General features: G+C 40.7%; 1 protein-coding gene across 1 annotated transcript in view; it reads left to right on the top strand.

Annotated features, from left to right (window-relative positions):
* LOC137914504 (VPS10 domain-containing receptor SorCS1-like) overlaps positions 1–12,821 on the top strand; it is a 37,087-nt gene extending 24,266 nt beyond the window's left edge. The window contains exons 12-27 of the mRNA XM_068758042.1: positions 319–395; positions 1,116–1,207; positions 1,357–1,464; positions 1,662–1,779; positions 1,935–2,068; positions 2,595–2,708; positions 2,967–3,138; positions 3,313–3,499; positions 4,112–4,245; positions 4,345–4,468; positions 5,314–5,426; positions 6,148–6,276; positions 9,306–9,405; positions 9,845–9,953; positions 10,952–11,106; positions 12,763–12,821. Coding sequence (XP_068614143.1) covers positions 319–395; positions 1,116–1,207; positions 1,357–1,464; positions 1,662–1,779; positions 1,935–2,068; positions 2,595–2,708; positions 2,967–3,138; positions 3,313–3,499; positions 4,112–4,245; positions 4,345–4,468; positions 5,314–5,426; positions 6,148–6,276; positions 9,306–9,405; positions 9,845–9,953; positions 10,952–11,106; positions 12,763–12,821 — 1,925 coding nt within the window. The remainder of the gene's footprint in view (positions 1–318; positions 396–1,115; positions 1,208–1,356; positions 1,465–1,661; positions 1,780–1,934; positions 2,069–2,594; positions 2,709–2,966; positions 3,139–3,312; positions 3,500–4,111; positions 4,246–4,344; positions 4,469–5,313; positions 5,427–6,147; positions 6,277–9,305; positions 9,406–9,844; positions 9,954–10,951; positions 11,107–12,762) is intronic.
* Positions 12,822–13,106: the final 285 nt, after the last annotated feature.

The raw sequence follows: 13,106 nt of genomic DNA, 5'->3' as shown, positions 1-13,106 counted from the left end.
TCGCACAGCCATACTGTTGTTTCCTCTTGATCTTATCCTCCAATGCTCCCAATCAAATCTGTTTCGTTACATCTGTTTGCAGCGCTGTCTTTCTCAGATGGCAGCAGTTTGCAAAATGAAATGAAATAATTGTATCGTGCACATCTGTTCCATGTTGCTCCAATGGAAAGAATAACAAAAAAAGACATTTTTGTTTTTGCCTGAAGAAATACTCGAAATGTCAAAACAAGCAGCTATGCTACCGCCCGTGTAACCGATCAAGTGAGACACGCTTGAAGTAAAATAGTTCACCTCTACGCCTCTACCGTTTGTGTTCAGGTGTGGTCGGACCTGAGTTGACCAATTCCAATGTCAGTATTTTCATCACATCTGACGCCGGGAACACTTGGAGAGAGGTACAGTATGACACCTCGATGAAAATGTTGTTATTTTTGTGGTTCCTTTGGCGTGGTGGTGGTGTCTGATCACTCTACCGAAACTGTTGAGGTTACACAATTGGTGAATCTACAAGCTCTGGTCACTGATGTGGAGGTGAAGGGCAGCCTGACTGATTAAGCAGCTGCAGATAATGGCAGAAAATTAAGTCTGAGCATGTGTGAGAGGTTCAAGTGGCAGGGTGGCACGAGAAACCAATGATGGTGCAAGTGTACGTCGGATAGGTTTGGATCACGTTTCTCTACATACTTTCCTTCTACCAGAGCATCCGCCCCCCCCGAACGTTGCTCTATATATAACATGGACTTAAGCATCCGTAAAAACAGGAAATAGCTGAATAAAAACAAGTAGAACAAAAGTAGGAATATGATGCATATTTTAATACCAACTTATCAGTTATTTAGAGTCGCAAAGAACTAAAGAGTTTTTGACAACCAGCCTTGTGTGAGACATTTTCATCTCTTGGCTGCGAAACAAACAAACAAACAAACCCAAAGAAATTTGACATCCGACTGCAGAAATCAACACTGACAATTGCTGCTGCAATTGAGACTCTCTCTCTCTCTCACTCTTTTTTTTTTTAACCGTTGAGGTTTCTTTACATGCATGGTTACATATTCCTGATGTTGTCACCGTAGTTTTCTTTAGTTCTCTCAATAACCTGAAGATTCTGTCTGCAGGTTTTTCAGGAAGAGTACAGCGTGTTTTTCCTGAATCAAGGAGGATCTCTTGTGGCCATCCGACACACACCTCTGCCAATTAGACATATTTTGTAAGTCCCTCCAGGGATGTGCCACGTCTATTTGGAGACTATAATCTATCTTCACACCAAGGAGGGAGACTGCTTTTCTGCTGAGGCTTTGAATTCAGCTCTATTTGTGGCTGGTCTGTCTCTGATCCAACCATTGTTCTTTCCCTCAGGCTGAGTTTTGATGAGGGCAGAAACTGGGACAAATATAGCTTCACCTCGTCTCCACTCTACGTCGATGGTGTGTTGGGGGAGCCTGGAGAGGACACCCTCATAATGACGTATGATATAACAGCTTACATGTCTCTAGTTTGATACTAGATGCTCTGGGTAATTATTATAGATTACCCTGATGAAGTGTGTCTGGATATTTGTGAGTTTATTTAATGAGGGTTTGCAATGGTTTCATAAGCGCCCCACAGAAGAAAATCCCCGTTGCACCATGTGTTTCTGACCAGTTTTATTCTGACTTGTGCAGAATATTTGGACATTTTAGTCATCGATCCGAGTGGCAACTTGTCAAAATTGACTTCCGGTTCATTTTCCAACGACGATGCACACCTGAAGACTACCTGACATGGCAACTAGACAATGAGGTAGTGTATTGCCGCTGCCCCGTCTGTTGATAACTCGATGCGGTTGCAGGCGAAACATAAACAGTACTTCTTCTCAGTCAGCAAACAAAAGCAGGATTGTATACAAGAATAAAAGAAGAACCTCTGAAATGTTTATTATGCATTATTTATCAAAGGGCGAAGTGTGCATCATGGGAATGAAGAGAATCTTCCAAAAACCGAAGGCAAACGTTCGATGTGTCAAGGCCAGAGATCAGTATGTTTCTCAGATGTCAGACTCCTGCCTGTGCACAGACGGCGATTTTGAGTGGTGAGTTCCTGCTCTGTAGCTACTATTTTCACTTCATTAAATCCAATCCAATCCACAGCACTTTGTCAATCTGCAGAGTCTGTGATCCATACCTAAAGCACAACAAGAGCAGTGTTGGAAGGGTTATGTATTAGAATTTGCAGCTTATTACATTATAGATCTGCACAGATACATTTTCATGCACGTCTTTCTAATTTAATTATGCTGCATATCATAATAGGAAAAACTGAAAGAATAAAACAAACGTTGAACAAACATTAGATCTCAGTCTGAACAATGGATTATTATTATGACATATTTCACTTACTTCAAGTTCATTTCCGTAGCTCATTTTTTTTTGTCAAATTCACAACAATTATAGAGAAGCTCCAAAATACTCATAGAAATTTCAGGGGGAAAAAAAAACCCCGCTTTGCCCCACAAAATGTTCCTCAAGCCTCTATTTACAGCAGCCACCAATGCACCTTAACTAATTGTGGTAACACCCAGGTTTATCTTTTGTCTTTGCGTGTCCAAACTGAAACAGCGACTATGGGTTTGAGAGGCAGATTGATGGGAGCTGCACTCCGGCGTTCTGGTTTGTTCCGTCGGTGACATCCAGAGACTGCATCACTGGGGACACCTTCTTCAACACGACTGGGTATACATCCTTTATTTGTACTGACAGGAGCAAAGACTAGTGGGTGCACAAAGACCTTGGGTAACAAACTGAGCTCTCTTTTCATGAAGTTCATCTGATATCTTGCAGGGATGTAAATTACAATACATTTACTCAGTTGTTTTCCTTAGCTCTTTGGCAATGCTTCTCTATTCTGTGTGGTTTTATAAATATATATAGCTATGTTTGTGCTGTTCTCAAATGTGCATGTTTTTTTTGGGTGTCCTTAACAACTTCCAGGTATCGCAGGGCTTTGTCCAACAACTGCACTGAGGGAATCCTGTTGAAGTACAGCCCCAGGCGGAAAAAATGTCCCAGTCAGGCCCCCAAGGGCCTCCAGCTATTCACCAGTGAGGGAACACTGGTCGCAACACTGGAGAAGAATGTCACTTTCTTGGTGATTCTGGAAGAGGTGCTGACTTTATTTTACCAAATCAAGCTACAATGCTTTGTCTATCTGTTAGCGACGTAGCACAGATAAATGTACAGTGATGCGATTAGCCCAGACTTTTGTGGATTTTAGTTAAGGTGCTCTCTTAAACATCTAAAGCTTCATGGAAGTGACAGCTATTTATTATTTTTTAAGGGTCTCAGCTCAGCGACAAGCATAACGGTGGACTTTGGCGATGGGACCGCCATATCATATGTCAACATGAGCTCCATCGATGACGGGATCAAGCACATCTACAGTAAAGTTGGCATCTACCAAGTTTCTGCTACGGCAGCCAACGCTCTGGGCTCTGACAGAGTGATACTGTACCTCCATATCTCCTGTGAGTCGCAATCATTTAAAAAGTTGCAGCTAAACAAGAAGCAATTTCTGACTGCTTTTGCACAAGGAAAATGAATGCTTGCTTTGCATTATTGGAACACATCTTTACTTCAAGGGTGGCTCTAATGGTTGACTCGTGACATTGCTCGCTTCCAACTTGATTTTACTTCATGTAGAATTGATCTAACACGAAGCTCTTTATGCTGTGTCACAGCGGATGAGAGATGATGAGATCCAGCAGACTTGAAATTGATCAAAACTTCAAGGGTGGCCTTTGATCACACTCGCTTCTAAATTCTGCTGTAGTTTCAAACTGGCTCATCCAAACTTTGGCGTGTTACTCACCTGTGAAAGGGGAACAGACAGCTGTTGGTTATCTCCTCATTGTCAAAAGGGCAGCAGCGGTCAGTGTGAATCCAGCCCATCTTAATGAATCCAAACAGTGACATTTTAGCATCATAGCATCCACAGATTCTTGACAGGGCAATCAACTTGTCCAATGTCTTTCCGTGTGCTCATTGCGTCTGGTCAAAGGTCTGTTTTCCGTTGGAAAATGGAGTGTCTGAATTCTGCATTTAAATGTTATTCTAGCTTTTATGTCTTCCCTCTAAAGGTCAACTGGAACGGATCCATCTTTTGACTCCTTCTGTGGTCATCAAAGACAAAGCGGTAAACCTCACCACGGTGTTACACCCCGACGACGTGGGGACGGTCACCTATTACTGGTGGTTTGATAACAAAACAGAGGCAAGCCTTACTTGCTCCTTCTTCACGCTGCAGGCCATAAACTGAAGGAGGATGATAGATTCACAGCATCTCTCTCTCTCTCTCTCTCTCTTTTTTTAGCCTGTTGTGACCCTGGAGGGAGTGATTTCCTTTACCTTCTCAACGGAAGGAAGGCACAAGGTTACGGTTCAGGCTTCGGTCGGCAACACTGTCCTTCAGGACCAGATGACTATGGCAGTTTATGGTGACTCATACACATATAAACTTATTTATAAACATATACTTTTTTTAATCATTGCACATATAATGTCTATTTTTTTCTGTGTGTCACTAAATTTGGCTTGTTTTTCCAAGAGCTCTCATCGCCTTCATCACTGGCTTGAACTGGTTTCGTTGTCATAGCGATAGTGTGGGTTTGATTCCAAAAACATAATATTTTATTTGGCCTTGTTATTCAAAACTGCACTGTCGACCAGACTCATTAGATGTGATTGAAAGGTCAAGAATGACGACTTAGTCGTTTGAAATTGGGGGTTTTTTTTCTCCAGTTTACTCTTTCCAAAGTCAAAAGCAAAGAAGGTAAATTCTTTCATTTATTATTTTGACTGAAACTTTGCAAGATTCAGTCATCATTCCAGTATTCTTATAAGTTTCTTTATTAATTCTTACTATTATTTTATTTTAAGAGACATATATTTTTTGTCTCTATTTCAGAAAAAATAAAGTTTAAATGATATTGGTAAATTATTTTTTTTATGCAGATTTCTTTTATGCCAACAACATCTCACAAATTTGTGTGAGGTGAAATTTTGAAGAAGCAGTTCTCTTTGCAAACATGACCTAATGTGGGCAAAAATGTTTGGACAGAAGGCAACAAAAGTGTAATCCTGAAAAGGCTCACACAGTGAAAATCATCCGGCCGTATAAGACGCTACTCTCTAGCATACCTCAGTGCACAAGGTCTGTGGATATCACCATCGTCAGACCATAATACCAAAAGTTAAAAAAATTTTTTTTGACAGGCTTAGACAAAGATGTAAGAATTTGATATGAGGCAGAAGAAGGATTATGTGTCTGTGTGGATTTCAGATTTTTTCCGGTCCCATGTTTTGGGCTTTTCTTCTAATTTGGACGAGCTGAACCCTGGACTGTCTGAGTGGAGAGACGACATCGGCAGAGCGGTGAAGAGTTCCATGGTTCAGGTCAGTTCTGCAGCTATATGCTGGTCGACAGAGAAAACTCATTGGCTCCCTGCCTGGTGAGCCAGTGATGTCATCAGCGGCTGCATCTGTAATGTATGCGTATGCTTTTATATCAGGCGATGGACTCGGTGTCTTTGATTTTTCACACTTCTTGTGCAATTATTTATTACCTTCCGCATGCTGTTACTGCATTTCATATACATTGGCCTCAATGAAGACTATCTGACATGGCAACTAGACAATGAGGTAGTGTGTTGCCGCTGCCCATCTGTTGATAGGTCGATAACACCAGAAGCTCAAGCAAAGAGCCCAAGATTGGTTAATTACAAAGAAAATAAAACAGCAGACTGGGTAGAAGATTCTGGACACTGGGCATATATATATATATATATATAGCATCCGAGACTTTGACCTTCTGACTTGTCAGATACGGGTATGGTTTGCAGAAACTGACAGGAGACCTCTGGTTCTGGCATAAATGCACTAAAAGCCTTGGCCTTTACTAACAACCGTCAAAGTGAACTTGCATGTTCCGGCTGATCTCTGTGTTGACAGTGACTGGTACTTAGGCAAATGAGTTACCACCCGTGAAGTATTTACTCATCAATACAGCGGAGCCCTGATCTCATTTCAGGACTGAAACGCAGACTAACACCCCGAACAGTGTTGGTAAAAAATAAATAAATATGTTTTTAATGAGGTTTTGTTGCTGTTATTAAAGGTCACAGGGATCAGCGAGGATCAGCTCCTGGTCACAGTGCTTCCCGGTTTACCAACAACAGCCGAGGTTTTCATTGTGCCTGATAAGAGGTCAAGACCCACCGACGGAAAGTGGGGGCACCTGGATCAGGTATCATCTTGTCAAAAATATTTTAATGGCATCCGGCATGCACTGAGTACAACATGAGAATGTGTCTGGAGGTGGCATCCCCGGAGAATATTTCCTTTCATTTAAAATCTCACACGACATTGTTGAACCAGATTCAGTGCTATTGTTGGATCATGTTTTTTTTTTACGTTATAAAGTTGTCATGTTGGGACATTTTGCTCACCAGAAGATTGTATCTTGTTTCTCAGCTTTGCTTTTGTTTGTATTTTCAAGCCTAATGCGTGGGTTGTCAGGAGCAACACAGAATTTATACACAAACTATGCTATTCGCTACATACACACCACCTTATTTACCTGAGTATTTATATATTTGCTCACATTGCAGTCTTAATGCTCACTTTATTTCACAAACATTTGCGTTCTAGTTGTTGAGGAATTTGCCAGCATCTATTTGTGTATTGTTTGTGCTGCTTAAGCCAAGCCAACCCAGTTCCATGAGTTTATTCAGGATAGCAAATGCATATAAACAGCCATTCTATCCCCTTTTTTTCTTAATTTCAGCTTTAATCGTTATCATCAGATTGTTGCCATATCTCTCCGCAATCATCATAAAATTCCTCCAGTTTTTATTCGACCAAGGCATTTGAGTCATTCTATTTTTTTTAGCTTGTTTACCGATGTAATCTGTGGCCTGAAGATATCATGCCAAACCGACATTCTTCAAGATTATGCGTGCTTGCAAAGAAAAGGTTAAACCCTAACTGCACTGCTCTGTGTGCAGGTATCAAAATATATGGACAGATATTTACACTTCGGCAGATATTATATATCAGAGATGGGAAGATGGCTAAAATTGTTTTTATTTTTATTTATGTTCCCTGGATGACATTTATTTATTCATTTATTTATATGATGATTTATCTATTTTTTTTAAAGACTGAAAGTCAAAAAATATTAAATTATCCTGTATTCTTTTCTGTTTCTTTTTATGAAGCCTTTCACATTTGAATTCATTTCTCTGCCTTCTGTGCAGCCACTGGTTGCCATTCATTTCGCATAAAAAATTGACTTAAAAAAAAAAATGTCTTCAGCGAGGCAATGCATCACAATAAGCATCGTGTCCGCATTTGTTTTTGTCAAACTTGCATTATCATTGCATGGTAACGGTGGTTTAAGTGTAGCTTCATTCGGAAAGTCTGCAGTCCATTGTCACTCTGCAATAAGGTTAACCTGGTGATGGATTACCTCGGTCAGTTTAGAGCCTCAGCAAATGTGTTTTCATACCCCAGTGAGATAAATAGACACTGCTGGCTGTGAGGTACGTGGGAGGAGGAGGTGGAGGAGGAGGGAGGCAATGCCGTTCCTAAAGGTCAGCAGTAATGGGAAAGTATAATTTTTTTTGGTAGTAATTGGGTTAAGAGATACAACATCTCTGGATCATTAAAAGGAAGCACACAGAGAAGCAGAGGAAGATGTTCCTGTACTATTGTCATTAGCATGCAGACAGGTTACATCTCATATAGTTCCTTAAGACACATTTCATTCCCATATTTATAGAAAAACACATTCCCTGTGGAGTCATTAGATAAAAAAAAATCCTGCTTTTAGCTTTTGCTTCGTTTATGGTTTTATAATGGTTCGTCAATAGTTCCACTCATTGCGTTACAGATGCTCAAGCTTAAAAGAAAATTGGATTTTGAGCCTTTATTGCCATTTAGTGCTAATTTTTCTTCAGCGCACATGCACTTTGCATTTCAATGTTTGCTAAAGCAGTAATGCTGGGCCTGAGCACTAGAGGGCAATGTCTACTCATTGAAAAGCACAGACTGAGTGTCCATCAGATTCTGCACTGCCTCAGTTAAACTATTAACAGCTTCACCTTGATCGTCTCAAGGCACCATGCTTAATGGTTATTATCTGTTAAAGCGAAAAAAAAAAAAATCCTGCATCTTCAGAACTGATCAATTATCTATTATCACGCTATGGAAAGCAATTAAATGTAAAGACTATAATATAAGCAACAGCAAAACAAACTCATTTATTCAGTATAACAGGGAGGACCTTGATGTATCACAAGTAAACAGAATTTTACTGGCTCACAGTCAGTCTTGAACTATGCTAATAGGTATTTAATTACATTGATGCATCACATAATTGGCACCATGAAGAAACTGGGGCAGGCGGCCTGGATTTGGAATTAAAGAGATGTATTTATCTAAAGCCTGTCTGATTACCTGGCAGACCCACAGACAATAGAGTAATAAATCTTCAGTTCACTGTTCTCATCTGCAGTGAATGACTTGCAGTGTGGATGCATCAACTGAATGTGTGCCCCCCCCCCCCCCCACACACACACACACATACACACATGCGTTGCGAGTGTATCTATGTAGCAGCTTATTAAAATGTGTAATAGATTTGCTGACCCTGATATGCCACTAGAACAAAAAGTAATTATTCATACTGTGTGGAGCTGGTCTAATTTTAACCAGTGGAAAGATTTTAGAAAGAGGGAGATGGAATTAGTGAGGCATGGCTAAGGACTCAAATGGGCTCTGGCAAGGCATTTTGGTGTCTTGTTAAATGACTGCTTCATCTCGGTGTGGAAAAAAAAGGGAAATGTGAGGCACGTCAGGGGGAAAAATTAAAACTGCAATTTCCCGATACTAAGACACACTTTGATTTCCGATGGCTTTGCCTCGCTGCACTTGTAAGACATTGAAACCTCGTGAAAATGTTCCTGTTTTGATGGAAATGGCAAAAGATTAATTTTCTTTTAAATGTCACTGCCACTGCTACCATACATAGCTTGCCCTTTTACCTGAGAGGGTTTCCATAGCTTCCAAAAAGCTCGGCAGGTTCCAGTGAAGAAGGTTCGATTTTATCGTGTCATATCAACATTTGCTCCTCTTTAGAAAGAGGCAGAAATCTAGATTCATAATTCAGGCTTTTGGATGAAATGACTGCAATTGAAATATTGATGACTGTGGAATATTGCTGTGCAGCTGGCGCTAACAGAGCCTTCTCTGCTCTGTCACTCCTCCTTATAGCTTTCTCAGGTTCTGCTAAGTGCTTTGAACCAAGACCTCATCCAGTTCAGGCTTAAAGCAGGGATGCAGGTGAATGTGTATGCCACGCGGCTGTCTCCAGGTGAGCCTTCTGCCTCTAGCAACACACCTAGAGGAGCATTTCAGGTGATCTCTGCAAAGTTGGTCGTATTTTGTATTTTATTTTACATTGTTATTTTTAAAGCTTTAAAACGTAAAGTGAAATCTGGAGACCAAACTTGATCTACAGACTTTGTGTATTTGTCTTCTTGTTTGTCTTTAATATTGTACATTTACCTGTAGAGCAGCATTGCTAGTGAGTGGAAAATCATGCATGAAGAGAAAATGGCGTGTTGATTGGACATGAGCTTCTTTAGCGATTATTCCTGACTATTTTCAGCAAAAACAAGCCAGCAATAATTCTGCATGGCCATTTAACAAGATTATTATGAAACTTCTATTTATATTGGATAAGAATGTGCATTAGTCCTCATTTGCCTTGAGCATCCACTCAATTTCTCTAATTTTCTTTCCCCTCAAAGCTCCTCTTGTGGACAGCAGTGACAGCGGCCACAGCGGAACCGCAGTGATCATGCTCGTGTCGGTCGCTCTGATGGGCTTGGCCATCTTTGTTATATATAAATTTAAAAGGTATACTGGATAACATGTTTGGAACCGCATCTGCCAAATCCAGCTAGATCAATGCCCTGATTATCAAACATTGAAATATCTACAATAAGATAGATGTTGTTTTTTTTTTTTTGTGTATTGCATAATAGCTATTTAGATTTGGCCCCATTATCTACAAGCAACCTCGCTGCCGAACTCCTAAAAGTGCCTGCAAGTATTCAGACTCCATATATCTCAGAGCTACGGGCATTTACGTCACAATAATAGCTCGAGAAATAAGACAATTCCCCTCTGTCTCAATCTGCAGAATATTACAGGGAATGACAGTCTAATCAATTCTCCCAGAGAGCTGAATGGGTGTCAGAGTCCTGCAGTTATCAATATTCATCTATCTGACAATGTGAGGGCTGACCTTTAGGAAATGCTAAACATGGCCATTCAAGGTGAGGCGTACTCTGCAGAATGGCAGGGAAGGTTGAGGAGATAAGTCCTGAGACAACATATATTATACAGTGAGGGACATACAGTAAACAGCATCCTCTGCTGCAGGTAATCCCATGCCACTCACAGGGGGGCTTAATTAAGATCCTCTGGAATAAGTAGAATCTTACTCACTATAAACGTAAAGCATTACTTAATTTTAAGAATTGTAATTATGGCACTAGGAAATCAACTTTCTCTAAAGCTGCCTCAAATGTCACGGCACCAGCTGCAGCACCGAATCACGGGGAGGGAGATCTGGAATTAGAAATGCTGTTAGTCTTAAGCAGAACTGGGGGTGCATCTGAGGGGATGAAAAATTGATTGAAAGTGAGGTGAACAATGTGAAAGTGAGAGAGCAAAGCCCAGTGGAATGCAAAATGCCCTAGTTTCCAGCTTTCAAGCAATCCTCTTCCATCCTTAACAGTTAAAAATAGTGTGCGGCACATTATGCACAGTGCAGGCATTAGTAAAACAGACCTGATGGCAGGTTTCCATTAACTTCCTTTTCCTTTTCTTTGCCTCTGGGTGACCTACAGGAAGATACCGGTCATCAACACATACACAGCGGAGCAGCCTGACAAAGAACAAGAGGTCATCCCGACAGTGGCCTCCATCGCCATCCCAAAGCCGGAGGCAGACAAACTGACCTCACAGGATCATGTGGATATACAGCTGGACTCCAAAAGCAGAGGTATCGATGTGCCGGTTTCTTCCTTTAAGTAGCAGCAGTTCCTCGAGCACACGCAGGGTGTATTCAGATTGTGATTTTCAGGCTCTCATGCAGGACAGTGAAGATCTAGAGATCTGGTTTTCCTGCAGTGCTGCATTTGCACACTTTTAGATAATTATGAAAGCAATTGCCTAAAATGTATGTAATAGTTCTGAAAATGACTGGTAAAATGCCCAAATGAGAGAGAGAAAAACCTACTCCCCTCCATTATCATTAAACATGTGTTTTCCTGCAGGGACTGGAGCCAATCCCAGCTGATATTTTCCTAATTATATTTAGTGGTATCCAGTGGTTTTATTTTCACGGGTTTTAAGATATCCATCTATGAGATTCCTGGAAATGAATTTTATTGCCAACAGCTTAAAAAAAGAAGCAACATGTAGGAAATTCAACACCATCATCTCTCTTCTGGAACAGTTTCTCCATTACCTTGGATAATCTGCTACACACGGCGTCAAATGTTCTTCTTCAAGGAGGCCGTCATTTGAATAAAAGCTGTTAACAGGGAACAGTGAAGGGTGGAGACGTTAAAAACACGCACAGTTCCGCCACTTCCTCAGACCTGATGAAATCAAGGGTGCTTGTCTTCTTCAGCACTCTTTGATCAGACTTTCAATGAACTTTTTCACGTGACTTTGCAGAAACGGTAATGCGATGTGTTTAGAAACGTCACTGTTATTGTTATTAATCAGTACAGTGGAGCTGAGATTTTACCAGCTCATTGCAGGGCGACTGGGAGATGAGAAAAGAAGCCTTCTATTAGGTTTCCTTCCTCTGCTATTGATGTTTGATGCTACAAGTTAAATTCTTATTTTAAAAAATGTGTTACTGGAGGACTGAGACAAATCCTAACCAATTAGAAAGTTCCTATCGACTTGTTTTGCTCTCTGTCACTTTATCCGGCTACAGTCTGCTGCCTCGAACTCATGAACCACTCACCCCTGGTCTTCTATTTGTTTTTGTTTTTTTTTACCAGACTAAATTGCAATATCACATTGTTTGGCAGGTTGAACAATGTGCCGGTTAAATTGTACAGAAGGTTTGTGTGACCCTTCCCTTAATCACAACAGTGTTTCTGTTTTCAGACACTTAATTGGTCTGTTTTGAACTTGTGTTCTGGCAGAAATCACACACATAGATACATAAAATGTAAACAATCTGCATAAGGAATAGATACCGGTACAACACAGTCACCCACTGTTAAGCGCTAAAGCTACCTGACCCCGCATTATCATACGAGTCACCAAGACGCACTCATTATTAACATGCGCCGCATGTTCATGCACTCGCTAAATGGAGTTTGGCGTGGCGAGGCAAGACATCATTTTCAGGTAAGCGAAACACAATCAGATGCGAGCTAAAGTGCTGAGAACGTCTCTGTGAATTATTTTTACCCAATAAAATAATTAGCGTGTTAGGAAAGTGAAGCGTTGAAAGCATTTTCATCAAGGGAAACTCTGTGAAGTTCCAGCTGATTTACCTCGAGCTGTAGATAAACAATCAGCCAAATCCAAGATAAATGGGTTTGCCTGCAAAAATACAACCGTATGCAAATAGTGACATAAAATTCATCCTCTGTCTCTCTCTGTTTTTTTGTTTTGTTGTCTCCCTTGCCAGGCTACCTGCCATCTCACACAGACATCAAGCTCTCTGATGAAGCGCCCCATGTGTTTTAATGTTGAGAGTCTATGACCGACTGCAAAGCAATACATCTTCTTTGGCAGTTACTTCCAGCAAGCTATGAAACCACGGTCACAATGAATGGTCTCGAGTGTTTTGCTGCCCATGCATGGATGGACCAGTTCACACTGTGCTGCCTAATCCCTCTGAGGAGATTGTACAGATTTCTACTCGCTTCTTGAAAAAGGGACAATTTTTGACTGAAAATACTTGTATTTTTGCAAGGACATTGATCTTTTTATGTAAATAATGTTCATCCATACTGGAGAAGAGAAAAAGCT

Source organism: Brachionichthys hirsutus, unplaced genomic scaffold (assembly GCF_040956055.1).
Source record: "Brachionichthys hirsutus isolate HB-005 unplaced genomic scaffold, CSIRO-AGI_Bhir_v1 contig_801, whole genome shotgun sequence".
NCBI lineage: Eukaryota > Metazoa > Chordata > Actinopteri > Lophiiformes > Brachionichthyidae > Brachionichthys > Brachionichthys hirsutus.
Note: the sequence above shows the minus strand (reverse complement) of the source record. Positions and strands in the feature narration are given on the sequence as shown.